Source organism: Drosophila ficusphila, unplaced genomic scaffold (genome assembly GCF_018152265.1).
Source record: "Drosophila ficusphila isolate 14025-0441.05 unplaced genomic scaffold, ASM1815226v1 contig_198, whole genome shotgun sequence".
Taxonomy (NCBI): Eukaryota; Metazoa; Arthropoda; class Insecta; order Diptera; family Drosophilidae; genus Drosophila; species Drosophila ficusphila.
This window is the reverse complement of record NW_025064092.1, coordinates 11,294,282-11,320,814: the sequence shown is the minus strand read 5'-3', so window position 1 is coordinate 11,320,814 and position 26,533 is coordinate 11,294,282. Positions and strand designations below refer to the sequence as shown.

Below are 26,533 nucleotides of genomic sequence, written 5' to 3'. Positions count from 1 at the left end.
TCTGGCTTTACCTGAAATGCCATTGACATTCCAGATAAGGATTTTGAGTGTATTCATTTTGAGGCTGAAACGTTGTTGTGAAGCACTGATTTGCCCCCAGTCCACTGCTTAATAGAATTGGCCATTTCGAAAACCATATTTTCAAGTCTTTCAAGTCGAAGGCTGTTCTGTTTGTTTTGCTTTTGTTGTTCCTGCTGCTGTTGTTGTAACCACAAAAAGAATTGCTGCTGCTGCTGTTGCTGAAGTTGTTGTTGCCATTTCATAAATTGCTGTTGCTGTTGCTCCAATATAGACTGAACGTCAAGCACATATTGTTGTTGTTGAGTATTCTTCGAATTTTGTACTTGCGGCTGCGCTTGGAGATCATGTAGACGGCGCTGGGCATGACCAATTCCATTTCTTACAATAGAGGCATAAGATAAGCCTATATTATTGCTGGCAGAAGAGTTAGGCATTTGCTGAGATTGCTGCTCTCGGATTGGCTGTTGTTGCTGACGTTTTTGTTGTGGATGTTGTCGCGTTGATTGTTTTTTTGAACTCATCGATCGCCTAAGGTATTCTTGATAAGATTGGCAACCCTTGTAGCTTGCTGTATGATTCCCTCTACAGTGCATACATGTAGGCGGTTGATCTTGGGGACGAACACATTGCTTTGTATGGTGATCTTCTCCACAGCGAGCACAATTAGGATGCCGGCGGCAGTACTTCGCTGTATGTCCAAATTCTTGGCAACGAATACATTGAGCTATTTCAGATCTTTTACGCATCCTTTCTATTCGCACTCGTTGGCGGCAAAGAGTTACTATATCATATATGGCATTAATTTTAGCACATGGCTTAATATTGATAAAAAATATGTTGAGTTTCTCATCTGGGTCAGACCTAGATCTTGGGTTATGCACCTGAAGAGCTTCAAAACCTAAGGTTTTAAAATTGGCAACAATTTCGCTAGTTAATGTGCTATGATGAAGCCCTTTAACTACTATTCTGTGTGGTTTATCTTCCTTCATTTGGTACGTATGGAATTCAATTTCCATTTCATCAAAATGATCAACAATGTCTCTATAAGTTTTAGAGTCCTTGGAAAATATTCTTGCTGTAGATCCCTGATTTACTTTAACGATAACGTTATCTAGACTAGTGATCCCCGAAATAACATCAAATAGATCGTTAAGGTTGACAAAACTTAGAACAATTTGTGGTGGTTTTAAATTATTGTTGGGATTATTCTTGCCATTAGAATTATTTTGTTCAAATTCATTATCTGAGACAATTGTTTCCATATCATCATTTAAATCTGTTTGGGCATCTGCCAAGGAAAGATTACTTCTTTCCTCAACAGGTCTGTCACTGTCTAGGTCCACCTCCATGTCTAGTAAGGCAAACCTATTACTAGAGCTTGCCTTGCTGGTTGATGCTGAGGGTGATCCAGATAACTTTTCTTTGTGCACCTTCTTAGGGTAAGGAGTATATGAAAGTTGCTTCTTCCTCTTGTACGACAGATGGCTTTGGCTTAGCTTCAACTTGGTAGCAGCATCAGAAAACGGAGTTGAAGAAATTTTTGAATTATCACCAAGAGTTGGAGAGACAATTGCAGCCCCACCTCTGGGTAATGGGGATGAATTACCAGATGAGCGTTGGGAGTAATAAACATTAGTTTTATCCATACTCGCGGAAGAGCAAACACTGCTGATTTCCGCATCTGATGCTGTAGCCAGCATTGAGGTTATAGTACTAGTGCTCGCAGATTTTGAGCACAGTGGGCGTTGTAAACTGATGATCTCTTCCCTTATCTCCGAAGGTGTTTTACCAGCTATTTGGAACATTTTTTTATGAATAAATAAATAAATAAAATAAAACTATCAAAATTGTAGCACACTTATGGGGGCTCGTAGACAAAACGTTGTATTTCATTTTCAGAAATCTGCCAAAATACACTTTTAGGTACCAGGCGAACATAATCCATTAGTAGGTGGAAATGGACAAAATTTTTGGAAAAGTTGCTCACTGACAGAAGCTCTATGCTATGATATCCGAGTTTCAAACCCAGCATTGCCAGTGATGCTCAATCCACAAATCTAGTATTTTGTGTGGATCGTACATAGTCATGTTTCGAACCACGATCTTTAGTAGCATCTGCGTATGAAAAATGTTGCATACCTTAGGGGGTTGCTTTTTATTTTTGAATTTTGCAGCCGCTTTCTAGGTATTTCTGTTCGCCTGGTATTTCGTTTTCAGCAATTGCCAATTTGGCTGTCCAGTCGGACAATGCTCCTCGGGACAATAAATTCGATTTTCAGCTGCTATGCGTTTAGCCACTCATAAACCCCCAAACCAACAAAAAAACACATTTTATTTAATTTCATTTTTATTATAATACAAGTAATTCTAAACCAATTCGATATTTAAAAATAAAAAAATCACTTTGCTCGTCCAAGGCGAATAATTTCTGCTGCTCCTCGATGAATCCGCGAACGAGCTGCTTTCGTTGATCGAAACCTGGAAGACTAAAAAAAATGATTTTTGGTAAATTTTCGCAAGCAAATTGCTACGAACTGAATTGCAAACACCAGGCCAACATAACCGCTTAGCAGGTGCAAATCGATCAGCTGATCAGCTTAACTTGGCTTGTATAGTGTTGAGCGCGTGACAAGTTATTCTTGTAACGCCAACAACAACCACATGAGAATTTATTAATTACTTGTGCGCGGAGTGCCACTTTCGTGACACGCACAAAGAATCAGCGTGGTTTCGCATCTCTGGTCTGATACTTACTTTAAAGAAACGGTACCTTCCAGCGGGATGGCTTTCTGATTGGTGGGGACAGGGAGGGGAAGCGTAACAAGGACAGCTATCTTATGATAAAAACAGTTATTTGAATAAGATCAGATTTACCAGCTGCAACCTGCTACGAGTTATGTTGGCCTGGTGTATAAAATCGATTTCAAAGCAAAATCGGCTGCTTTTTTTAGCGGTTTAGGCAAGAAACAACTTACAGCCGGAAACCAGGGTGGCCCAACTAGCTATGCCATCGAATGCAATTTAATTGTTATTTAACTGATCCTTTAGATAGTTGATAAAAACTGATTGGAGAAAGATTAGTTGATAATTTTGGTAGAAAACAATGTATTTTGAGAGGTTTTTCGGATGTAAAAAGTGACTTACAGCGGAACCAAATACTGTTTTGAGCACCTTATGACCACAGTTAACCACCCCAATCACTTTTTGGACGATTTAAAAAAAAAAATTGATTTTTGGCCAAATTTCGCAATTTCGGTAAGGGGTAACATCGTCATTTTTTGCGAAAAATGGCAAAATTTCAACATTTTTAGGTGTTTATACAATCGGAATCAGAATTTTACCACGAGTTCAACGAAGTATGCCACTCCACATTTGGAAGAATATTTACGCAAGCAAGTTGGCTGCAAGTTGTTTCTTGCCCAAATAACAGACAAATTACCATTAAAAATCATAAGTCATAAGGTGCTTAAAACAGTGTTTGGTTTACACAAAAATGTAAAAAAAAAAACGTCCCAAAATTCGCCTCATACTTTAAAATGCATTTTAATTGTGGGAATTTTTTATGAAAATTGTGGATATTGTTTCAATGGGAACAAATGAGAAATCGAAAGAGTAGCCACCTTCTATATACATATACTTAAATAGGGTCTGAGCAGGGGCGGATTAAGACAATTTGCCGCCCTCGGCAGTTTTGATTTTGCCGCCCTAGACTGCAGCCTAATTTTCAAAAGTAGTATTTTTAAACTGTTTTATTTAGGTCACACTAGGGTCAAAATTAGAAATTGTAATTTAAGTACCTTCCTGTTGTCAGATTGATCTGAAATTTGGTAAACATCTTCAGTTCCGATGACAATACAATATAGTAATGTCAATAACATTGTAAATCCAAGATGGCGGCCGCAAAGTGGCGGATAACGTAGGTTCTGTCAATCCCATCAATATGGGTATCAAATGAAAGGTCTCAACAAGTAGAATACAATGTACTATATAAAATTAAAATTCAAGATGGCGGCCTCTGCAAAATGGCGGATAACTTAGGTTTTGTCAATCCCATCAACATGGGTATCATTGTCACTGTCAAACACATCAGATTAATTCAGATCAGTCTGACAACAAAAGGGGTAAGCTACATATATCTTATATATAAAAATGAATCGGAGAATGTGTTGGTAAGCGCATAACTCAACAGCGCCTGGACCGATTTTGATGAAATTTTTGTGTGTGATTCCAGGGGGTTTGAGGATGGTTTAGATTCACAATATGTTAAAATAATATTTTTTGTTTTATAAAGCAAAACGAGCTAAAGAAAGTGAAGTTGATAGAAACAAAACTGGAGGTTTACCAGCAGAACTGGAAATATTTGTGGGGGCAAAAGTCATGCTACGGTCCAATTTTGACGTTTCGAAGGGATTAGTAAATGGAGCTATAGGCTACATCAACAAAATCGTTTGGCTTCAATTTTGTCGAACTCAGATGTATGCAACAGATGTTCCTTCCGTCCGAACTGATTTCGAAAAAGACGGAGTACATCTTATACACGCGAAAGCCATAAATTTTCCAGCTAAGTACAATTACGGGACGACTGAGAGAAGAATGTTGCCTTTAATACTATCATGGGCTTCTACAATACATAAAATGCAGGGCAGCACTGTGGATCACGCAATCGTATACTTAGGTGCGAAACTGTTTGAAGAAGGTCAAGCTTACGTGGCTCTTAGTAGAGTAAGATCTTTGCAGGGACTACGTATAGAGAAGTTGGACTGCAACAAACTAACGGGCAAGAAACCATGCAATAATGAAGCACTAAATGAAATAAACAGAATGCGAATTAAAAACTAATAAAAGCTTAATCAAATTTGTTAAAAAAAACTTTTTAATTTAAAAGGTTTTATGGGGGGACGGTGGCCCAGCAGGTAGAGCGCTGGCCTCCGGTCCGGAAGGCCCGGGTTCAAGTCGAGCCCCAGGCTCCCCGAGAAAAAGAAACGGTCTCTTTTTCCAAATCTCCACCACTTCTATGCTCTATCACTCACTAAAACATTAGTAACAAATTTCGGCTCCCCGGACCCGCACACCCCCTCGTCCACGTTACTATGGACCCAACAATAAAACTTTCGTCACTCCTAGATGGCGCCAGGTGGCAACCCCACCGCTAGGATAAGTCGCTACTGGCTTATCACCGGTACGATCGAAAATCTTTGATAATGAATCCTCTGCAAGAAATTGTAGAGGCTCTAAGCTCCCGGGTGGAGTAAAAGAATGTAAATGTTAAACATACATTGCAATGTTTAAGATAAATGTACTAATTATTGGACCGTCGACCGTTTAAATGACTATTACTCGTGGGAACAAAATGGTAAAAAAAAATATAAATAAAAATGCGAAATAAAAACTAAAAACTAGAAAATAAAAAAAAGGGTAAAAAAAAAATTTTAAGTTAAACCGTTTTATGTAAAACATGTACTAAATGTACTAAAAGCCTAAAAATAATATAAAATAGATACAGACGTGGGAAATTTAAACATATGCTTAGACTAGACTAAAATAAAACCGTGGGGCAAGTCAATTGTGTACAATCGTTGATTAAAATGTTTGTTTGCCCCACGGTTTTATTTAAGTCTAGTCTAAGCATATGTTTATAATTCCCACGTCTGTATCTATTTTATATTATTTTTAGGCTTTTAGTACATTTAGTACATGTTTTACATAAAACGGTTTAACTTAAAATTTTTTTTTACCTTTTTTTATATGTAGTGTTAACAGTCGAAATTTGCCGCCCCTAAAAATTTGCCGCCCTAGGCAGCTGCCTATGTTGCCTATATGGTAAATCCGCCACTGGGTCTGAGGTATTTCCTATACTGCGTTGCAAACTCTGGACTTAAATTATAATACCCTCTACTAGGGTATAATTAGCCCATTTATCTTTACCCATTGCTTTGAAGGTTTGTTGTAGTCAAAAATCGAGCCTCAGAAACCCAGGTGATAGCTGTAAAAATTCCCAAATTTACCGCCCCGAAATCAAGTCGACAGGAGAAAGTCGAAAACAACGTTCCCACAGTTAACCTTTGCTGTCGGTTGCCTGGTTATTGAAACACACACACACACGAGTCGCCAACACATTGTCGACTGCTTTATCGATAAGTTTGTTTTGTTGCTGGACGGCAGGACATCGTTGGCTCAGTTGGCAGGAGAACGCCGGAGAGAAGGGAGCCTTTTCGCAGAAGAATCCTAGGGAAGAGCCGGCAGCAGAATGGTGAGTAATAAGTTGTTAAATCAGCGACAACAAAGCAGTGCATACCATCTATCCGCACTGCTTGGCCGCCAGCTTCCGCTTACTTCTTCCTTCCTCCATCCTCCCTCCCTCTCTTTCGATTTCCGGTTCCGTGCCGCTTGCTCCTTTCGGTCTCAGTTTTTCAGTTTCAGATGCACATTCAATTTTTCATGCCAAGCCAGGCTGTTGCTGTTGCTGCATATACAAACTGCATTTTGTGAGTGGCTACAGGACAGCCTCAGGTTCGACGAACTGCTCGTAAAAAGCCAACTCATTTCGAGGAACATTTTATTACTGGTTTCATTCACGTTGGAGAAGCACGCTTCGATCCTGGAAGCCCTTCAGTTAGAATATCACCATGGCGATGTGCTGCTTCTGGCTTACGCTGGCCCCACTGTACAGTGGCTGCACCCAAGCACGAGTCCTTTGTGGCCCCTCGACCCCCTTTCTTTCCGTGGTTGTCTATTTTCGATCATTTGTTTATGTATAGACCTGCCCCTACCTACATATATCCGCCTTTTTTTTCGTCCGATACATATTTATTTGTATATATTTTGCGCCTTTGGACATGGCGAAAGCGCGGTCGCCGGGCGCAGGCGGCTTCGAAAATTTTTGAATAATTTGCAGTCATAAAATATGCAATAAGCCAGCAGCCAACAGCCAACAGCTGTTGCGAAATTGTTTTGAAAGCCGCGCCATCACATTATTTAAAGCGACGATGGCTGTGCCCGCCGCCTTCTCCTTTCTCCCACTTTCTGAGCCTTTCTCCCACGTGGAGGAATCGAGTTAAACGGTGTTAAAGGATTTAAAGTGCGAAAAATAGTGGCGGCCTGCAGACAATTGCGCAACCCATGGATCATTGTAGGAATCTTTGGGGCCTCGAATTTTGTATGATTTCTGTGCATATTTTGATACTAATGCCGATTATTTCCTCTTACAGCCGCCGAAGGGGAAAAAGGGCAAGAAGGGCAAGAAACTGCCAGGTAAGTGAGCCTTAGGCTACAAGGACTTATATAGTTTTTAGGGTGTACAACTATTTATCTAGTATTTCCGTACGGACTCACTAATTACATTGCATTTTAGCACACAATTTAAGCCAAAATACTTTTTAAGTGCCATAAACAGTTGATGGCCTAAACAGTTCTGTCTGAAAGCTCAATTACTGAATAAGCTGCTCCAAAATGCGTTCTGTGTCCCCTTTAAGGACGTCGGCTGTTAAAGCCTTCCACCAGGAGACAAACGCAACGCGGAGAGCGACGGGAGGAGCAGGACGGCCCGGCAATTCATTTTGGGAACATTAATGGCAGCAGGGTGCCACTGGGTTTCAGGACAGCTGGGCAGCTGGGCAGCTGGAATGGCGGACATTGGTCATTCAGGGCAATTTAAAAAGGCCAAGCAAAACAATTAGTAAATAACGATAATCTGCGTGGGGAAGACGGTGGCAGCGGGGCAGCGGGGGGCGGTGGGCGGTGGGCGGGGTGTAGAAGGGACGGAGGAGCACTGCGGACAAGAAATTCCCGATGCAATTGCTCCGGCGAAGCCTTGCAGCCCAAAATTAAGAGGGAAAAAATGGGGGGCCAAACTGTCCACTTAATTTCCACGAGTGAGCACACTGCACTTTTCCCGACCTCCTGCCTCCTCCCTCCTCCCTCCTCCCTCCTCCCTCCGCCCACCGCTCCAGCACATCTAAAGCACATTATTGTTTCTATGCATGCACGGTCAGAAATCGGGCTCGCCTTCGGACCCAATTCGGGTCTTCAGCTCCTCATCTTTTCGAAACAGTTGAAGCCGTGCAGGGAATTAAAGGCGGCCAAAACACTTTTTTTTGCCTGCAATTATTTGTTATTTGTACCTACCTATTCAGGGTTTTCCGCCACATACATCTGCAGGTCTTTTTGCTTGGTGTGATTCTAGTTGGAGCCCTAGTAGTCCTGCTCCTAGTTCGAGTCCTGGCACTAGCCGGCCAACGATGCCAATTACAGAAAACAATTACAACACGGTCTGCTGCTGGGCCACATATGCGGGCAGTGGCTGGGAAAAGGGGTATCGCCAGGGGTTGATGTGGGGTTAAGGGGTGAGGGGGGAGGAAGGGAGGAGGGGAAGGGAGAGTGGAAGAGGGAAAAGGACCTTAGCAGGGGTAACCAGAAGTGCCGCTCTCATTAAATTCCCACAAATATGCGGCCAAAACTGTTCAAGGGGAATGCAACAAGGTCAAGAATCCGCCAAATGGTCAGGAAATCGCTTTCGATTTCGCAACATAAGGATTCCTTAGATTAGTTATGAGGACCTTGGTTTTCTACGAATGCATAAAGCAAACTCAGGTAGCAGATGCAGAGATATACTGACCCCTCCGATCGAAGTGCATAACCAAAACATGTAGTTCAGGTAATAACTTGGTCTCCTTCCCGCCCGCAGTGCTCATCGATGGCGTGGACACCTCGGCGATGACCCGCGACCAGCTGGAGGCCTTTGCCCTCCGGCTGAAGGCGGAGATGGACCGGGAGCGGGAGGAGCGCAACTACTTCCAGCTGGAGCGGGACAAGATCCGGACCTTCTGGGAGATCACGCGGCAGCAGCTCGGTAAGTCCTTTCAGTATGAGCCTAGATTAGCCCAGATGGCAGCTGGCATGTGTATGTGGACCCATCCCCGCAGATGAGACCCGCTACGAGCTGCAGCAGAAGGACAAGGAGATCGAGGCCACGCAGGACCTCGCGGACATCGACACCAAGCACGTGATGCAGCAGATGAAGCACCTGCAGTTCGAGAACCACAACAAGCTGGGCGAGGTGCGGGCGGAGGCGATGACCCAGCTGAAGCTGGCCCAGGAGCACCACGTCCTGCAGGAGAACGAGCTGCAGCGGGACAAGCGCCAGCTGCGCAGGATGCTCCGCGAGAGGATGGAGATGAGCGAGATGCAGCTGCGCCAGATGGAGGCCCACTTCAACGAGAAGCTGCTGTGCGTACCCTCAAAAGCAGTGACGCAGTGACCTATTACCACATTACCTTGACCTTTTCCGATCCACAGGGAGCAGCGCATCACCTTCGAGCGCGAGCGCAAGGACAACGAGATGCTGCACGAGGAGAAGATGATCGAGCAGAAGGCCAAGCTGGACCTCTTCTACGGCACCCAGATGTTCGAGGTGGAGGAGCGCAAGAACCAGCAGATCAAGGACCTGCAGGACCACCACGACCTGGCCTTCAACGACATGAAGAACTACTACAACGACATCACGCTGAACAACCTGGCCCTGATCGGCAGCATGAAGGAGCAGCTGGAGCACCTGCGCAAGCAGGCGGAGCGCTCGGACAGGATCGCCGCGGACACTGCGGCCGAGAACCGGCGGCTGAAGGAGCCGCTCGAGCACGCCAACATCCAGCTGAACGAGTTCCGGCGCAAGCTGGAGTTCTACGAGCGGGACAAGCAGCAGCTGAGCCGCCTGAAGGCGCGCAACACGCGCCTGGAGAAGAAGGTCAAGGGGCTCACCTGGGAGGCGGAGACCCTGATCCTGCGCAACGACTCCCTCGTGGCGGAGCGCGAGGGCCTCAAGGAGCGCTTCAACGACGTCATCGTGGAGCTCCAGCAGAAGACCGGCCTGAAGAACGTGCTCCTGGAGCGCAAGATCGCCGCCCTGATGCGCGAGGACGAGAAGCGCAGCATCGTCCTGCACGAGACGATCGCCACCTGCGCCCCCAACTTTGCCGAGAAGCTGACCAGCCTGGACGAGCGCGTGGGCAACATCGTCGACGAGAAGAACAAGATCATCCTGGACCTGCGCTACGAGGTGGCCAAGGCGCGCAAGGCCCACGACGACCTCCTGGAGACCTACGAGTGCAAGCTCAAGCAGTACGGCGTGCCCACCGACGAGCTGGGCTTCAAGCCCCTCAGGGATCGGGACCAGCAGCAGCTGTACGTCTGCGGGCCCGCGGGGATAATCACGGAGAACAAGTAGGGAGCCTCCTGTCCGCCGGCTGCAGGAGCTCCAGTGAAAAAGAGCTAAAGAACTGACCGGCCGGAGGATCCAAAGCCAAATCGTACGAACACATATTACCGAGGATCGAAAACGAAAAGCATTGAAAAGTGAAACTAAAGTAAAAACGCTCCCTTTTGAATTTTTGGCTTGATCAAACGCAGAAGACATCAGGAGTAGAGTATCTCTTCGTATTGCGATCAAAAACGGAAAAATATTACAGCGAAGTGGAAACAATGAAAAAGAACAGAAGACAGAACTTATATTTTATATCTGCGAGACGTTAACTGCATCTTCAAATGAAAAACCTGATCCGAAACGAATCCCCCGTCATGGCTCCCGGTAAACTTAAATTTTAGTGCCGTTCCGATTGAAGTATTCATTCATCCAAAGTATTCATTGCCCAATCTATTTTAATTGGAACAATAAAGCATGATTAAATATTTCAAATTGCCCAGTGATGTTCTTACCAGAATTTCAAAATCCTTGGGAAAACCAGAAAATGTAAAAGTTCCCGCAGTAAATTGCAAGGCGTGAGTGCTGTTCGAATCATTCAGAATTTATTCAACGTTAGCCTAGATTAGTGTATAAGAAGTATGTATACGTTTATGTATATGCTTATAAAAACCTTCTGGAATACGTTAGCAAGGAGTTGAACATTGGGAATGCGCGTACAATCCGAATTTCGACTAACACTACAGACAGACTGAGAAAGAGATAGAGAGTGCGGGCGTGGGCGGAAAAGAGAGAGAGAGAGAGAGAGAGAGAGTGTGTCGTAGTGAGTGGAGCCGTGTACTGCTGATGTGTGTGTGTTCATTTACTCAATGGGTCTGTGGTTCGGGGTTCGGGGCCTTACTTAACTCTTGAACGGGAAATGATAAAAATGCTCGTCTCCATTTCAACTTCCGTGTTCGGAACTCCGCTTTCTGAACGCTTCGTGGTTTTAGGCTAATTTTACTATATTCTGTTTTTGTTATGGTTAGGGATTCTCTTTAGTTTGTCAATTGATTTATTTTTGAAATAGATATCACATGATGTTTTGCTTCTTGTTGCTGTTTTACTGCGGATTCAATTCAATTCGTTTCGAGTCGATTTCAGTTTCAGTTTCAGTTTCAGTTCTAGGTTTCACTTTAGCTTTAGCTTTAGCTTTAAATTGATTTGATTTGATCAACAACAATAATTTTTTCCTTATTAAAATTTCCTCTAACTGAAATGTGTTCCTTGGCATTCGTTTTTATTGTTTAACTTAGTTTTTACGGCTCAACTTTTCGGTACCCTATATGTTTTAACTGTTTGGTTTGTGTTTCTGTGTGGGATATGCACTTTACAAAGTGAAGTTACCACCTTTTAATCTTTAATAATACATAAAATAATAATTAGGAATAATGCCCAATTTGGAATACTTAAGTTTCTTCGCCGAGATTCCCCTGAAAACTTATCCTATGAACTCGGACCATACAATTTTGTTTGCGTATGCTAATAAATAAATTCTTGAGACTTAAACTAAAAATGCTTAAATAATTCTATTGGAATAACCCTAAACAAAATAAAAAGCCCTGGGTCTCTCCCGATTGGTAGGGGATAGCATTCTTCAAGGAGCGTACAAACGGGCCCTGACATAAGTAGCAAATAATTTGAAACAATGTGCAAATCGGCGATTCCCTAAATCTGTAAAGTGTATACGATCCGCGGTAGTCCGTAGATCCGTCCTTTCCTCCCCAGTTTTCTCAGGCAGCGGCGGCTAGTTGAATACTCCTTGTGGGGGTCTGCTGCATTGAGGGATCAGTGGGTGGCTCCCAGTGGTAGATTCAGTTTCAGTTTAGCTTTTTCATAGGTACTTTTCGGTTACACTCCTACTGGCTTCCATATTTCGAGCTCATAAACTATATAGAATAACTTATAGCTTCCTGTTGCGGTTCGCAGCTTTTCTGTGTTTTGTATTTTGTATTTTGTATTTTGTATTCTGTATTTTGTTTTCAGTTTTCAGTATTCAGTATTCAGTAGTTTGCAGTTTTGTTACTTTCGTTTTGTTTAAATCAAAATTTAAAGCGATCACAACGGTTTACTTCACAGACGCGTGTGGAAACATTTGTTTAGAAATGTCCGTGGAAATATTTCCTATTTTCTTTCGAATCGTTTCGATTACTGGTTTGTTAATTTTCGTTTTAGATTTCCCTATGTCGGTTGGCTTTTTCTTATCTTCCAAATTGGCTGCTAGCTTTCTATACAAGTAAATGTAATTAAATCGTAATTTGAGTATAATTCCACTTAACTAATTTAAGTCAAATTGGTAGCGTTTTCTCGTCCTTCGTTATTGTTCTCTATATGGTTTCGGTTCGGTGATTTTTCACAATCTTAATAAATATACTGATCGAGTGTGGGGGCGTGTGTGTTTCTGTCTCTGTTTCTTGCTATTGAGGTGTGTGTATGGCACATTGGGAGTTTTCTTTTCGTTTTTCGATTTCATTTTTGCTGTACGCGTTTCGACTATTTAGCTAATTTAATTCGTTTCTATTCGAGCACAACAAAAATCTATGATCGATTTGAGGCTATAACTGGATTTGCTTAGTGATTGGTGAATATTGCTTTGACTTGGACTATTTTAAATTACGTTAGATTAATATTTAATAGGCCATATGATAAGTTTACAATTAACTTTAACTTTATCTAAATGCCGTAATTTGTGTTTCAGTTTCAGTTCCAGTGTTCGATTTTTAAAAAAGTCTAAACTAAAATGAAAGTTTTACTAACATTTTGTTTTTTAAGGCAATTTGTTTGTTGTTTTTCGGTTTTGTTTTTTTTTTTTTTTTGTTTGCGTTGCTTTTGCTTTTAGATTGTTTTTAATCCAAATTTAATTTAGATTGAGTTCAGTTCAGTTGATTCAGTTTGATTTTAAAAATAAATCCACCAAATCTCGTACAAATACAAATTTGAATATAAAGGTGATTACACAAAACGAGCGTTACAAATCTCTAACTAACCCGAGTGCAATTCTGGATTCCGGGGTGTAACTATTACCATTATTCGACAGTATTTTGTATCATTACACAGGCTTGGCTCTATGACGATACTCACCAAGGACCTTTGTGTTACATAAAAGCTATTTGGAACGGGAGTCTATAAAAGCGAGCGGGATGGCCGATGGCAACGAACGGGCCAATAGCCAACGACCTTTAACAAATGGAACTGCTTTGCGCCAGCCTGCTGCTTACTGCTTGCTGCTTACTGCTTGCTGCTTCCTCAGTAGAACTTCCTGCGCGCGAAGGCGTTGATCAGGCGCGGCGTGTGCTCGTCCAGACTGCACAGCTCCAGCAGGTTCTCGTTCCGTTCTCCGGAGTAACTCATGGAGCCGTGGTGCTGCCGCAGACTCACCATTATGAATCTGCGGGGGAGGGAGTCATTAACCAACTAATAATTAATAATTAAAGAGACAGAACAGGAGAAGGGAAGAGGACAACCCGGAAACTTAAGATGCAGTTTGTTAGGTAATTGCACTACAAGTTCTTTGAGGTGTGCCTCTTCGGAATAGGATATTATTTAAAAAGTTATGGTCCGCAAGACCATTTTCAAAGTATCCGGACAAAAAATAAAAAAATAACCAATGATGCAGGGTGACAAATACGTACTTAGCATTCGAGCTCCGCTTTTCGCGGTACTTGTCGATCAGGGCAGCTAGGCTCTTGGAACTCTTGTTCGGATTACCGCGCGCGGCACCTGGCACCAACACCAAAAACACGTCGTACGTGTTCTTTTCGTCCTCCAACGCGCGTTCTAAAACATCTGTAAGCGACTGCTTGATTTTGACCACCTGCATCGAGATGTGTGAGTGTATGTTTTTCACATTGCTATTATGGATAGGCTATGGCCAGCTATTCACCTTTTGATTCTCGCAGCAGTTCGTTGCCTCCACCAGGCTCATCTCCTTCGTCCAGGGCAGCGTCTTCAGCTGGCCACTGCGGTCGGGCCAGAACTGCACCGTTACCTTGGGATCGCTGCGGAAGTAACCGAAGGCCAGTGCCACGAGAGCGTCCAGATATTTTAGAGAACGACAGCGGCCGGACAGATATCCTGTGGGGATTTAAAGCAAAAGGGTGACGCATCTCTTCACACAAGAGCAGCTACTCCACTTACTGGATAGGTAGAGCTTCTCCAGATTGAGGGTGATGTGCAGACGCCTACCGAGCGGTTTATTCTGGCCAAAAGATGCCTCATAGACTCCGTGCAGAAAGCTCGGCTTTCGCATCACAGTTCGACACTGAAACATAAGTTCTCGGCTTAACACCAGCTAATAGATCCAATACCAATGCTGTTGTGACCCGGAGCCTACTCACCACCTTTCTAGGCTTCCTCATACGCATATCCTCCAGCAGCAGACGCACGGGAGGCACGTTGCCGGCCTTGAGCTTCTTCTCGTCCATCAGCTGCTCGGTGAAGGGGCGCACCTGGTGATGCAGCCGCACAAGGCGCGGCAAGCTCTGGAGCAGCTGCTCGTAGCTCATGCGTGGGATGAGGAACTTGGCAAGGCCAGGATCCTTAAACAGCTGAAGGGGCACATGTTCCCAGCTCAGCGTCAGCTTCTTCACGATGGGCAGGGCTTGTCTGGGATCCTCCAAAAGTCGCAGTTGGACCACGCCCTCGATAATCCCACGGCAGCCGCTTAGGGGTGTCAGAAAAGTGGGCCACTGGGCCAGCTCCTTTAGCTGCGACGAAAGCAGCCGCAGGGCAGCCATGATCTCCGGCCGAAAATCGGCTTCCCGGAAGTGACAGCGATGCAGCAGATCGCGGTGCGCCGACCAGCGAGAGGTATCGCCCACCGACCACATGTGAAGCAGGCGGTCCAACGACTGCTTGCCATACCAGTCCAGGATTGCCTTGCGCACAGTGCGGTTGAAGGGCGTCTTTCGGTCGAGCAGCTTCTGCACCCTCTTCACCAGCTGGACGAACAACAGGAGGTCCGAATCGCTTGTTACCAGGTCGGGGAATCTGATCCGCACCAATTTCCGTTGCTTCTCGTCTTCGCGCGTGGAGAGAAAGACGGCCAGGATGAGGAGCGGCTCGTCTGGACGCGGGAGGTGTTCTGCATTCGGTCCGGCGCCCAGAACACTAGCCAGCACCTCGGCCATTTCCGTTTCGGTCACCTGGGCGCAGAGCTCCTGAAGCGCCTCGAAGCTGATCTCAACGGCAAGGTCAAGCGTGGGCGGGGCATACACAGGTATCTCCGTGGAGCCAATGAAACAAAAGCGACGCAGCTTGTCAATCGCCGGAATGGAGGAAATGGCAGTGGTCTCATTTATTAAGAAATTGTTCTTTAAGCTCTCCTTTTTCCTAACTGAAGCTGAATATGAAAGAGTAAGGGAATCAGATTGTACTTAACAAGAATAGTGGATCAGTATTCCTAGCACCAATAACTGGCTTGTTTCACAATTGCAATTAGTTTTGTACATACAGATGTTGGAAATGTGCATCAGTAAATAAAGCCATTTGATTTTTAAGTGATTTGCACGAATGTAGTGCAATGTGTAGTGAAGTTTAAAAAATACTCATCTTTGCAAAAACAATACATTTTTCGATACATTTTAAAACAAAAAATATAAAACAAAAAAAAAAACATAAAAATAATATCAAGCTCTTTTCGCGGCCGCGTCTGTTTTTGCATGAGAATAATAAGCACATGTATGTACATACATGCGTCGTACTCACATTCCTTGGCTGCCAGCGAGTCCTTGTTCTTGAGCTGCTCCCTTTTGGAGTCCTCCGGTTGCTTGGTCTCTTGGACCTCCCTGGATCCACCAGGTCCCGAGGAGCCCTTGGGCGCACTGCTTCCCCTTTGGGACAAGGATAATCCCTGCAATCCAAGGGAGTTTGATCCCTTGGCCTTCTTCATGGTAGCAATTATTGCATTTTACAATCTAGTCGCTTATTCTTGGATTCGCAGGCGTTGGATTTCAGTTTTCCACGCCCTGTTTTTTTCGACTTGCCCGCCTTGTCTTTCTAAACAGCTCGCTTCGTCTCTAATTCGCTTTAACAAGTTTTAAAGTTTTATACATAATTTTGCAGAACGGAAAGCATCAGCTAGAACTGGCCCACCAGCGAGAGAACTATCGATAACATCGATGGCCTGTTTCTGATAGTTTTCCAAAGCAATCGCTGTTTTAAATGTATTTGATATATTAAATTGAACCTTTTAGACTAGAAAACGCGTAGTAACTGAGAAAGCTTATATTTTCAAAAATAAAAATTCTAGTCCTGAGATCGGTTTAATTTAATACGCGAGTGTGGGAAGTAAATCGTTTTAAGTTGTATTTTCTGTATTTATAAAATCCTTGGGTGCTTACAGTTTCTGACAGGCACAGTACGAATCTAAAATTTAAGCTACGGGGCGAATTCATTCGTGATCTTTGAATTAACCGGTAATTATCCGCTGGCTATCGATAAATCGCTTTGCCGTAGAATGGTCCCCCCAAACAGCTGATTTCGCATTACTAAACTATTTGATAACACCGGACTTGAATTTCGCCTCGTTTTTCAAAATTTATCACTGAAAACTTGCCTGGAGATGCAGTTCCTCCGCGTCGGAGGTCGTATCGCGGCGCTGCGCCAGAGAGTGGCGGACAAGTTCCAGATGCCGGAGCGTTTCAAGGGCACCGTCGTGGAAAAGTGGGTGCAGTACTGGAACGGCCTGGTCAGGGACTACACGGAGGTCGCGGTGGGCGTTGTGCGGGAGTCCTACTTGAAGCCCAAAAAGGCGTTGCTCTACGGAACGGGAATGGCGTTCCTTTACCACGCCGGTCTCAACAACCCCGACGAAGAGGCATTTATGACTCTACTCAGGCGGTCCACGAACAAGATGATTACTGTGCCATTGGAACTCCAGAACCCTGTGACCGCCGACTATCTTCTGACCCTGGAGCGGGCCATCAACCAGAAAAAGTTGCGCCTTCTCTCCTTGGGCATTTGCACGATCCTTTGGGTAGACCTGTACGACGAAGACGACTGCACCTATCCAGCCATCTGCAAATACACCACCGTGGGGATCCTCAACTTCCACGAGCGGATCATCGACGTGGGCTTCTGGAACCAGTACTGGCGACTCAAATGGAAGATGCGCAACTACGACGTCAACTACCTGTGATCCCGAGCCCGAAAAGTTCGATTTTCTTGAAATCATGTTCAGTGCTTAAGCCCATCGAAGGGATGTAATATATGTGTGTTTTTGGTAAAAGAAATCGTGGGTTACATTTATTTTAATACTATACAAATATTGTATATTGAACGACAGCAAACATCTTTACTCCACGTTTTCCACCTCGGTACCATTTTCAGGCTTTGCTGGCGGAGCTTCTACTACTCTTTTTGGTTTAAAATGCGCCTCCAGCAGTTCCTGGCAGTCCTGCAGCCGCGCCAGGTTGTTAATCTTGCCCTGGAAGCTGCCCTCCTTGCCGTTTCCCTTGCCTTCGAGCAGTTCCACGAACTGGGGGCCCAGTTTCTCGACTGTCTCCGGATCCCCGCGTAGAACCAGGTGTCCTTTGGCACTGCTGCCAGCGGAGACGCCCTCTGAAACGGTCAGAAAATAAAAGATTCCCTCGGGTGCCATCCTCAAGAACGTGTTGATGAAGTCCACCTCGATGCCATCGCGTCGATGGAGGGCGAAGAACTTGGGCCGCTCCTTTTGGGCCAGATTCTCCAGCCGCTCTGCTTCGGCAGTCGCGAAGTCCTTGAGCAGCTGCTGAAGGTACTTTCGGGAGCACTTCACATTCTGCTGCAGCTTCTGCACGAGCTCTAAGTGTTGGCTAGGACCACCTCTGTCAAATTAAATTGTAAATAGTATAAACTGGAGTATCTGCAGGTATAAAATACAGAAGTCGGAAACTCACTTGAGAGCCTGTGTGAGTTGCTGTTCGCGCTGAAAGACCTCCCCAAGTTTCCCCAGAACCCTCTCGCCCACGACGAAGTGGACCAGGACATGGGTCTTGACCTTCTCGGCATACAGAAGCTTGACGCACTGCAGCTGGGAGAGATTTGTAACGTGAGTGCCGCAGCACATATTGCTCTCGATGCCCTCGATTCGCACCACCCTGGCTAGACCCTCGTGGTCCTTAGGCAGCCCCCGCGGTGCTCTAGCGTCCTGGAACTCCTGGGCTACCTCGGGGTCCACCAGAAGCACGGTCACCTCGCGGCCCTCTCGGATAAGGTCGTTGGCCTGCCGCTCGATGAGGTCCAGCGACTCGCGGCTGATTAAGTGCGGTGTGCCCAACTGGATGTAAGAGACACTGGAGCCCAGGGACCACGAGGTAGTGTCGTATTTGAACTCCCGGTCGAAGAGTGCGGTGATCAGATGCTGGCCCGAGTGCTGCTGCATGTGGTCCAGCCTCCTTTGGTAGTCGAGGGTCAAAAGGACTTCCGCATCCTGCTCAAAGCTCGCTGGAGCCTCGACGAAATGGACAGCCTCTGATCCCTTCCGCTGCACATTTCTTACGGGGAATCCTCCGAGAGTTCCGTAATCGCAGGGCTGGCCTCCGCCCTCGGGAAACAGTATCGTGTCCTCGCAGATTACATGAAAACCCTTCAGCTTCTCGACTTCTCCGTTGGGAGTCGTCCAATCCAAGGTGGCAAACTCGCTACTTACGACTTTTGTCTTGAACTAGCCAATTTAGGTTACAAATTATGTAATTGGAAGCCTATAGTCAATAAGAGACGCTCACCTGCTTCAAGAAGCTGTCCTCCTGGCACTTGAAAACCATCTTCTCCCAAAGCCCACGCAATTCCGACCCGCTTATCGAAAGTATAAACAATTTATGAGAGGCTTCATCAACAAGTGTTCTTTGGAACTAGTTCATCGACAAACTATTGGACAGATGATGCCAGAAGTGGATATCGAGTAAAACATACATTTCCTTAGCACACCTAAAAACACTTTTCCTTTTATTTCCGTTTTGAATATATTCTTTGTTTAACAAATAAACGTTACCGTAATTACAGTTTTAAAAAAAAGTTTTGTAAGTTCATTAGGGCACTGTGTAACACTGGGTTTGAAACGAACTTACGCGCCAATTTCGTTTGAAAAAAAACCAATTATACCTTAATTAAATAATAAATTTAACTGAATTATTTCCTTTAATTTTAAATGGAAAAAGTGGAAATACTCAAGTGTGTGAGATAAAACCCTCTAATTTAACAATTGACTTTCTAATTATCCTCCCTCTTCTGTTTACTATCTTCCTTCTCGCTCGAATTCGACGACCGTCACCTCGCTCGCTCTCCCGCGATGTGGAGCTGCGTCTGCGCTGCTCTTTTCGCCTTTCTTCGTTGTTGCCCTCCTGGCATCCCCCATTATCCACCATCCCTTTTGTCCTGCCATTTGGGTGTTACGTCCTTTGCTGCTCAACAGTTTCCTGCCAACGTCCCGTTACGACACACCGTTACGTTATTCCAAGCAGCATCACGGGATTGCGAAAGGAGCTACGAAATCGGTCCTGAAATAGGTTTTAATGCAACCCCCTGCCGTTAATCCGAGAGTAATCGGTTAAAGCCCCGTGTTTTTCGCCGCCGTCGGTCGGTCAACGCGTATTTTCGTTGTTTGTTTTAGCGATACTTCATTTTTTTCGCGAGTGTTTTTTTGGTTATATAAGTGAGATTTTGTCGGGCGAGCACAGCTAACAACCGAAAAGCCCGTTCAAGGATACTCCTCCAGCGAAAGGCAACAAAGTAAAGCTGCCAGCAGTCGCTGCCAAAGTTCCTTAAAAGTTATTAACAAAGCATGCTAGTGTAGAGCAAGATCTCCATGGCAGCGGTACTCACTTCACGTTTCTCAACCCGATTGAAAACCGAAGAAAACCTCCATCGCCCTGGGAAACTAAGCCTAAACTAATTGCTGGGCCGAAAAGGAAGTCAATTCCATTACACTGCATTAGCAAGTGGGCGGAAAAGTCGGGGCGATGGGGTTTAGGTGAATTCACCGTTGATTGATTTATTGTGGACCCAGTCACGCAAGTCCCATAATTGTCCTGTCTGTGTGTGGGTGTGTTCATTTTGCATGGTTTGATTGATGGAGCGGACACGTGAAAAGTATCTACTGTCAGTAGTACACTTACAAATTATTACACATCTAGCAATGTGTTCTCTTGTAAGCTAAATAGTTTTTTGTCCAGCTATTTGAAGTGAATATTTTCCCCCAAAAACGCATTTCTCTCAGTGCATGAATGTTGTATGTGAATGTGTACCATTATTAGTAATACGTGTATCACTCGGCAAAAGCAGCAGCGGCACTGCGATGGCGTCTCCTACTAATGCACCGTTATCGCCTGCAATTAAGCACTAACAAAAGCACCAAGCCACAGTAAAGCCACGACAAAAACACAGTAGACACCCGAACTGATTACACGCAGCAGCGGTTGAAATGCGCCTCACTTAGCGGCCCTGAAAAGCGAGCTACAAAAAATGAGCAGTGAGCTGCTAGCTACCTAAACGCAACACCAGGTGGCGCCGAAGGAAGTGATACCGAGGAATTCTCGAAGAACCGGAAGTGACAGAGCACACGCTAGCACCGCACACCATCACACCACCACACCCCCACAGCATCCACAAAGTACTCACAGAACAGCCACACAGCACCCACTGAGCACTCCACGCACACCTCCGACACTCCTAGCGAACCGAAGTAATAATAAACGCAATCATGGCCAACACAGCTCAGTTACTGCGTCGCCAGAGCTCCCGGGATATCGTCCTCAAAAGCCAGAAGAGCATCGATCAGCTGGAACTGAGGGTAAGCCTTGGGCACGCATCCCCGCCAATCCAAGTGACCACTTCCCTATCACTTGTCCAGGAGCTGCGCGGTCGTCTCGTGTCGAAGGAGCATGGCGTCAGCCACCACCACCACACATCGCTGCACCACCACCAGCCGCTCTATGGGGCCACCAACCAGGGCTTCCTGTCGGACGCCTTCGACGAGTCCTCGGAGCTGGAGCAGGACCCGCCGCCCTTCGGCTCCGAGGCGAGCACCTCCAAGGCCAAGGCCGAGCTGGTGGCCAGCGCCGCCGCCGCGGACCAGCAGGACCTCGTCGAGGGCGAGAAGGAGGGCGAGGAGCGCGAGAGCTGGGACAGCAAGATCATGTTCCTGCTGGCCACCATCGGGTGGGTGCTCCTTTCCGTTTCCGCTTCCAGCTGGTTTCCAACTGGTTTCCAGCTGGCTTACAACGAGCAACCTGTTCGACCGATCTACTTGACCCAATTGCTCTGTTTGCTCTGTTTAAATCCACAGCTACGCCGTCGGACTGGGCAACGTGTGGCGCTTCCCCTATCTGGCGCAGAAGAACGGCGGCGGGGCCTTCCTGGTGCCCTACTTCATCATGCTGTGCATCCAGGGCATCCCGATCTTCTACCTGGAACTGGCCGTCGGCCAGCGGCTGCGCAAGGGCGCCATCGGGGTGTGGAGCCAGGTGTCGCCGTACCTGGGCGGCATCGGGATCTCCTCGGCGGTGGTCAGCTACATAGTGGCGCTCTACTACAACACCATCATCGCCTGGTGCCTGATCTACCTGCTGCACAGCTTCGAGTCGCCGCTGCCCTGGGCGGACTGCCCGACGCGGCTCTACCGCAACTTCACCTACGACCACGAGCCGGAGTGCGTGGCCTCCTCGCCGACGCAGTTCTACTGGTACCGCACCACGCTGCAGTGCTCGGAGAGCGTCGACCTGCCGGAGGGCTTCAACTACCACATGGCCATCGCGCTGGTCGTCTCCTGGCTGCTGGTCTACGTCTGCATGGTGCAGGGCATCACCTCCTCGGGCAAGATCGTCTACATGACCGCCATCTTCCCCTACGTGGTGCTCATCATCTTCTTCTTCCGCGGCATCACGCTCAAGGGCGCCGCCGACGGGGTGGCCCACCTGTTCACGCCCCGCTGGGAGACCCTGCTGGACCCCGTCGTCTGGCTGGAGGCCGGCACCCAGATCTTCTTCTCGCTGGGCCTGGCCTTCGGCGGCCTGATCGCCTTCAGCTCGTACAACCCGGCGAACAACAACTGCTACCGCGACGCCATCCTCGTCTCGCTCACCAACTGCGGCACCTCGATGTTCGCCGGCGTGGTGGTCTTCTCGGTCATCGGGTTCAAGGCCACCGCCACCTTCGACCGCTGCACCGAGGAGCGCACCGCGCTGCTGGCCCAGAACCGGACCCACAACCTGCCCGTCTGCGACCTGGCAACGGAGCTGGCCAACGTGAGTGCTCCCCTCCCCCTCCCCCTCCCCCTTCCCCTCCCCCTCCCACTCTCACTCCAACTCCCACTCGGAAAATAATTTGTTGGCTTCCCTATACCGCTTGCAGAGCGCTTCGGGCACCGGACTGGCCTTCATCATCTTCACGGAGGCGATCAACCAGTTCCCGGGCGCCCAGCTCTGGGCCGTCCTCTTCTTCCTGATGCTCTTCACCCTGGGGATCGACTCGCAGTTCGGGACTCTGGAGGGCGTGGTGACCTCCCTGGTGGACATGAAGCTCTTCCCCAACCTGCCCAAGGAGTACATTGTGGGGGTGGGTACATCACCACTCACCAGTCACCAGTCACCAGTCACCACTCACCACTCCAATAACCTCCTCATTCCGTAGGCCCTCTGCTTCTCCTGCTGCCTGATCTCCATGTGCTTCGCCAACGGAGCGGGCAGCTACATCTTCCAGCTGATGGACAGCTTCGCCGGCAACTTCCCGCTGCTGATCATCGCGCTCTTCGAGTGCCTCTCCATCAGCTACATCTACGGGGTGCGGCGCTTCTCCGACGACATCGAGATGATGACCGGGTCGCGGCCGAGCTTCTACTGGATGTTCTGCTGGAAGTACCTCTCGCCCGCCGCGATGGTCACCATCCTGCTGGCCTCCTTCTACCAGCTGCTCACCGAGGGCAGCAGCTACCCGGCCTGGATCGCCTCCAAGGGGGCCGCCGAGTCCATGGAGTGGCCCCACTGGTGCATCGTCGTCGCCTTCTTCCTCATCCTCTCGTCCATCCTGTGGATCCCCATTGTGGCGGTGCTTCGGTGAGATGATTTCCTAGGAAATATTTCAAATAGAACTCTGTCCTTGCCTATTTGCTAGTGCCTAAGACCCTGCTAGCTACAAACTTATGTTCCCAACCATTTTTTCTCGCCCACTGTCAGTCTCTGCGGCATCAAGGTGGTGGAGGACTCGGACCCCGCCTGGTTCCCCGAGGCGGAGCTGCGCGAGGTGCACGGCATCGTGCCCCACGAGCCGACCGAGCTGGAGCGCAGCATCTTCTGCTTCAACATGGACGGAACGGAGGGCATGTGCTGCCCCAAGTACGGACTGCCCGAGAAGTCGCTCGAGGAGGAGGAGTAGGCCGGCGGAGCCCGGGGGAAGGAGCCACAACGACAATAAATCAGATGAAACCGAACCGAAGAGAAGCGGGAGCAGAAGGGGAAGCATAAGAGGAAGCGGAAACGGAAGCAGAAAGGAAACGGAAACGGAAGCGGGGGAACACAACGCAGCGAGGCTCAATGTAAATAAGGACAATAACTAAGCTCTCACCGAAGTTGGCGGCGTCGATGTCTACACTCCCACATGCTCCCAAAGACTGTTCGAAGATAATAAGTGAAAAGCGGGGAAGGGCAAGCGGGAAAATAGGAAAAATAGGGAAATAGCAATAGCAATAGCAATAGCAATAGCAAAGCAAAAGCGATACTAGGTAAAACCCGACGCTGGATGCGCGGTTTCATTCAAGCAGAAAGCCAAGGAAAAGCAGCCAACAAACAACAACCAACAGCCAAAAGCAAAAAACCGAAAACAAGTACCGAAATCAATGGAGATATTTCCGCATACTTCATTAGCATGCGGTCGTATATAATCGTATGTAGGCGCGACTATTATGTTCCATTGCCTTTTCTCCGCGGGTTTCTCTTCGAAAGGGGCAGGGGGGGGCGTATATAGGAGGCCGTTATACGGCCACCCTTATAGGGAGGGTCCACATATCCGATTTCGCTGCTAAAGAGAAACCGCACTCTGTACCACAACGCAATTGCTGACTATACACGATATAACTACTATACGCGATACGCACTGTATCGCATTCCGATTCTAGAGTAACTGTTTGATTTGACCATATCACGAGGGCATGGGAATGGGACTGGGACGGGGGCACCACCTGCAAGACACATAACTATATATAGCAGTCATTATTTGTTGTGATCGCTCCGCTTTCTGTGTTTACTGTTGTCAGCGAGGATAATGTTGCTCGAGCCTCGAGCAGGCGAAACCATATCATCGGAAACTATGCTTAAACTAAAATATAATATAACGTTTACGTCTCGGTGTTAAGGATGCGGAGGAGATATATTGGACACGTGTTATGTTTTGCTCTTATTGAAAGTTATACGATTACAATTACTTGTTGATAGCCGATATCATCGCCAGAGCCCCCACTCCATTGTACATTTGAGATGATGCGGGTGTCGATCGTCGATCTATATATTTACATCAAACTAAGCATTAACAAATCGCAATCGCAACCGTTCAACTAGGTGCAAGAGGAACTCTATATAGATATACACATACATATAGATATACATACACATATACATATACATATACATATACTTAACTGGAGGAGGCAGCTTAAGGTTTACCGCCCCCCGATATCATCGCATTGAAACCTACATACAATGTGTATTATTATACAAATTAATGGATATTATACGTATATTTATGTGTGTTGAAGCGGCTACGGGTGTGCGAGTTCTTTTTAAAGTTCGTCTAGATGTTTTTGGGTTCCGAGCGGAGAACACTTTGTATGGTAACTCACTCCCCCAATAGCTACTTATTTCGCGGTACTATGTACAACCTCTACACTTATTTATACACGTGCATCGCTAAATTATATACATTTGTTTCAAGTGAAAGAACATATACTATACAACTACTAAGAGTTATTGATGTTGACAATAAAAACCACGCGAACACGTTTTAGGCAACGAAGATATATAGACAACCTCCTATTTCCCGAAGGGAACACAGACACAATCCAGGGCGAGTACGATGAGAGATATAGTGTATGCAATATGCAAACGCCTGACCCGATCAGATGCGATCTATGTACATATAGTTTGTACATTATATGCAGATCGGTCTCAGTGGAGAACCCACTAACTCGCACTGAATGGACGCAATGAAAACAGAGATATGTCATCGTATACAAATGTACTTCGCAACTGATAACAGATAATAACAAACTTCCAACTAAATGACAATAAACAATTCGAAACTCACATAGGTGTGCTTGTGTTTCAATTGATAGTTGCAGCTGAAGCCCATGGGCTTGTGGCACTTGAATAATCTCGTGAGCAGTGGGCATAAAGTGTTTTTCTCAGTGCGCAGGGGCAACGGTAATCAGCAGCAGCCCTTCTGGTTGCAGCGGAGCGCAGCAGGCGGAAACAAACTGGCAAGTGACCGGCACTTATTCAAGCCCATCTGGGCGGGAAAAGCGCTACGAGCGGTACGGGCGGGACGAGCGGCGCGGCAAGCGGTACGGAGTCAGCTGTCATCGTCGGACGGACGTCTCGCTGCATCGAATTAGCGGTAAATTACAAGCTGCACTGCCTGCATTTTGCTGTTTGCTGTTTGCTGCCTGTTGCCTGTTGCATGTTGCATGTTGCTGCTGCACTCGTGCTTTCTGCATATGCAGTGCACTCGTACAGTGTGCAACTGCAACGCGAGTGCAGCCTTGCATTCCGCTCATTGCACTCGTTGCACAAATTCGAGGCGTCTCTCCGCGGTTTATCTTTCCTTTGCATAAACACCTCGCCACCAAGTGTATAATTAAAAGCAGAAGCCCAGCGGCAATTGCTCAGCCAGCGGAGCCGCGTGGAGGAAAGTTGTATTCATATTTTCCAGCGGACACTTCATCTCCAAAATCATTTTTTATACTCTTGCAGAGGGTGTTATAATTTCAGACAGAAGTTTGCAACGTAGTGAAGGAGACACCTCGGACCCCATAAATAAATATGCACATATGTTCTTGATCAGAATCGAAATACGTCTGTCTGTTTCATAACATCTGTCCCATAAAAATCGGACTACTAAATCATGCCACAGCAAAGATCGAAGATCTTTATTTAATTAATGGCAAAAATTATTTGATAAAATTCAGCTTTTGAATTTCTTTCTTATTATTCTTGAATGATTTCAGATCTTTATCTGTTGCTCTCGATTTCTTGGTCAAAAAAGCTAACCTACCTGAAAGACGTATTTTTGATCTTAAAATTAAAAACTTAATTA

At 46.4% G+C, this 26,533-nt stretch overlaps 5 protein-coding genes across 6 annotated transcripts; 3 read left to right on the top strand and 2 right to left on the bottom strand.

Moving 5' to 3' along the window:
* The first annotated feature begins 5,994 nt into the window (after positions 1-5,994).
* LOC108092960 (dynein regulatory complex subunit 4) lies at positions 5,995-10,708 on the top strand. The gene is made up of 5 exons (XM_017192843.2): positions 5,995-6,271; positions 7,230-7,272; positions 8,705-8,869; positions 8,943-9,246; positions 9,316-10,708. Exons 1-5 carry the CDS (start codon positions 6,269-6,271, stop codon positions 10,238-10,240), a joined length of 1,440 nt encoding a protein of 479 aa, XP_017048332.1. The 5' UTR covers positions 5,995-6,268; the 3' UTR covers positions 10,241-10,708.
* A 2,392-nt stretch (positions 10,709-13,100) lies between these two features.
* Positions 13,101-16,339, bottom strand: LOC108092972. The gene is made up of 6 exons (XM_017192860.2): positions 15,959-16,339; positions 14,590-15,593; positions 14,390-14,513; positions 14,136-14,326; positions 13,885-14,066; positions 13,101-13,640 (listed from the first exon to the last, which is right to left on the bottom strand). Exons 1-6 carry the CDS (start codon positions 16,140-16,142, stop codon positions 13,499-13,501), a joined length of 1,827 nt encoding a protein of 608 aa, XP_017048349.1. The 5' UTR covers positions 16,143-16,339; the 3' UTR covers positions 13,101-13,498.
* A 121-nt stretch (positions 16,340-16,460) lies between these two features.
* Positions 16,461-17,484, top strand: LOC108092933 (mitochondrial import inner membrane translocase subunit Tim29). The gene has a single exon (XM_017192799.2). It carries the CDS (start codon positions 16,815-16,817, stop codon positions 17,388-17,390), a length of 576 nt encoding a protein of 191 aa, XP_017048288.1. The 5' UTR covers positions 16,461-16,814; the 3' UTR covers positions 17,391-17,484.
* Positions 17,469-19,153, bottom strand: LOC108092932 (alanyl-tRNA editing protein Aarsd1-A). The gene is made up of 3 exons (XM_017192798.2): positions 18,961-19,153; positions 18,133-18,899; positions 17,469-18,060 (listed from the first exon to the last, which is right to left on the bottom strand). Exons 1-3 carry the CDS (start codon positions 18,997-18,999, stop codon positions 17,547-17,549), a joined length of 1,320 nt encoding a protein of 439 aa, XP_017048287.1. The 5' UTR covers positions 19,000-19,153; the 3' UTR covers positions 17,469-17,546.
* Positions 19,154-20,831: 1,678 nt separating this feature from the next.
* Positions 20,832-25,524, top strand: LOC108092930 (sodium-dependent neutral amino acid transporter B(0)AT3). 2 transcript variants are annotated; one of them, XM_017192797.2, is made up of 6 exons: positions 20,832-21,023; positions 21,084-21,391; positions 21,519-22,476; positions 22,583-22,786; positions 22,862-23,283; positions 23,404-23,705. In XM_017192797.2, the coding sequence occupies exons 1-6, from the start codon at positions 20,934-20,936 to the stop codon at positions 23,600-23,602; spliced, it is 2,181 nt and encodes a 726-aa protein (XP_017048286.1). In that variant the 5' UTR covers positions 20,832-20,933; the 3' UTR covers positions 23,603-23,705. The 2 variants fall into 2 exon arrangements, with proteins under 2 accessions (XP_017048286.1, XP_017048285.1); XM_017192796.2 differs by having other exon boundaries at positions 21,084-22,476; positions 23,404-25,524.
* The last annotated feature ends 1,009 nt before the right edge of the window (positions 25,525-26,533 follow it).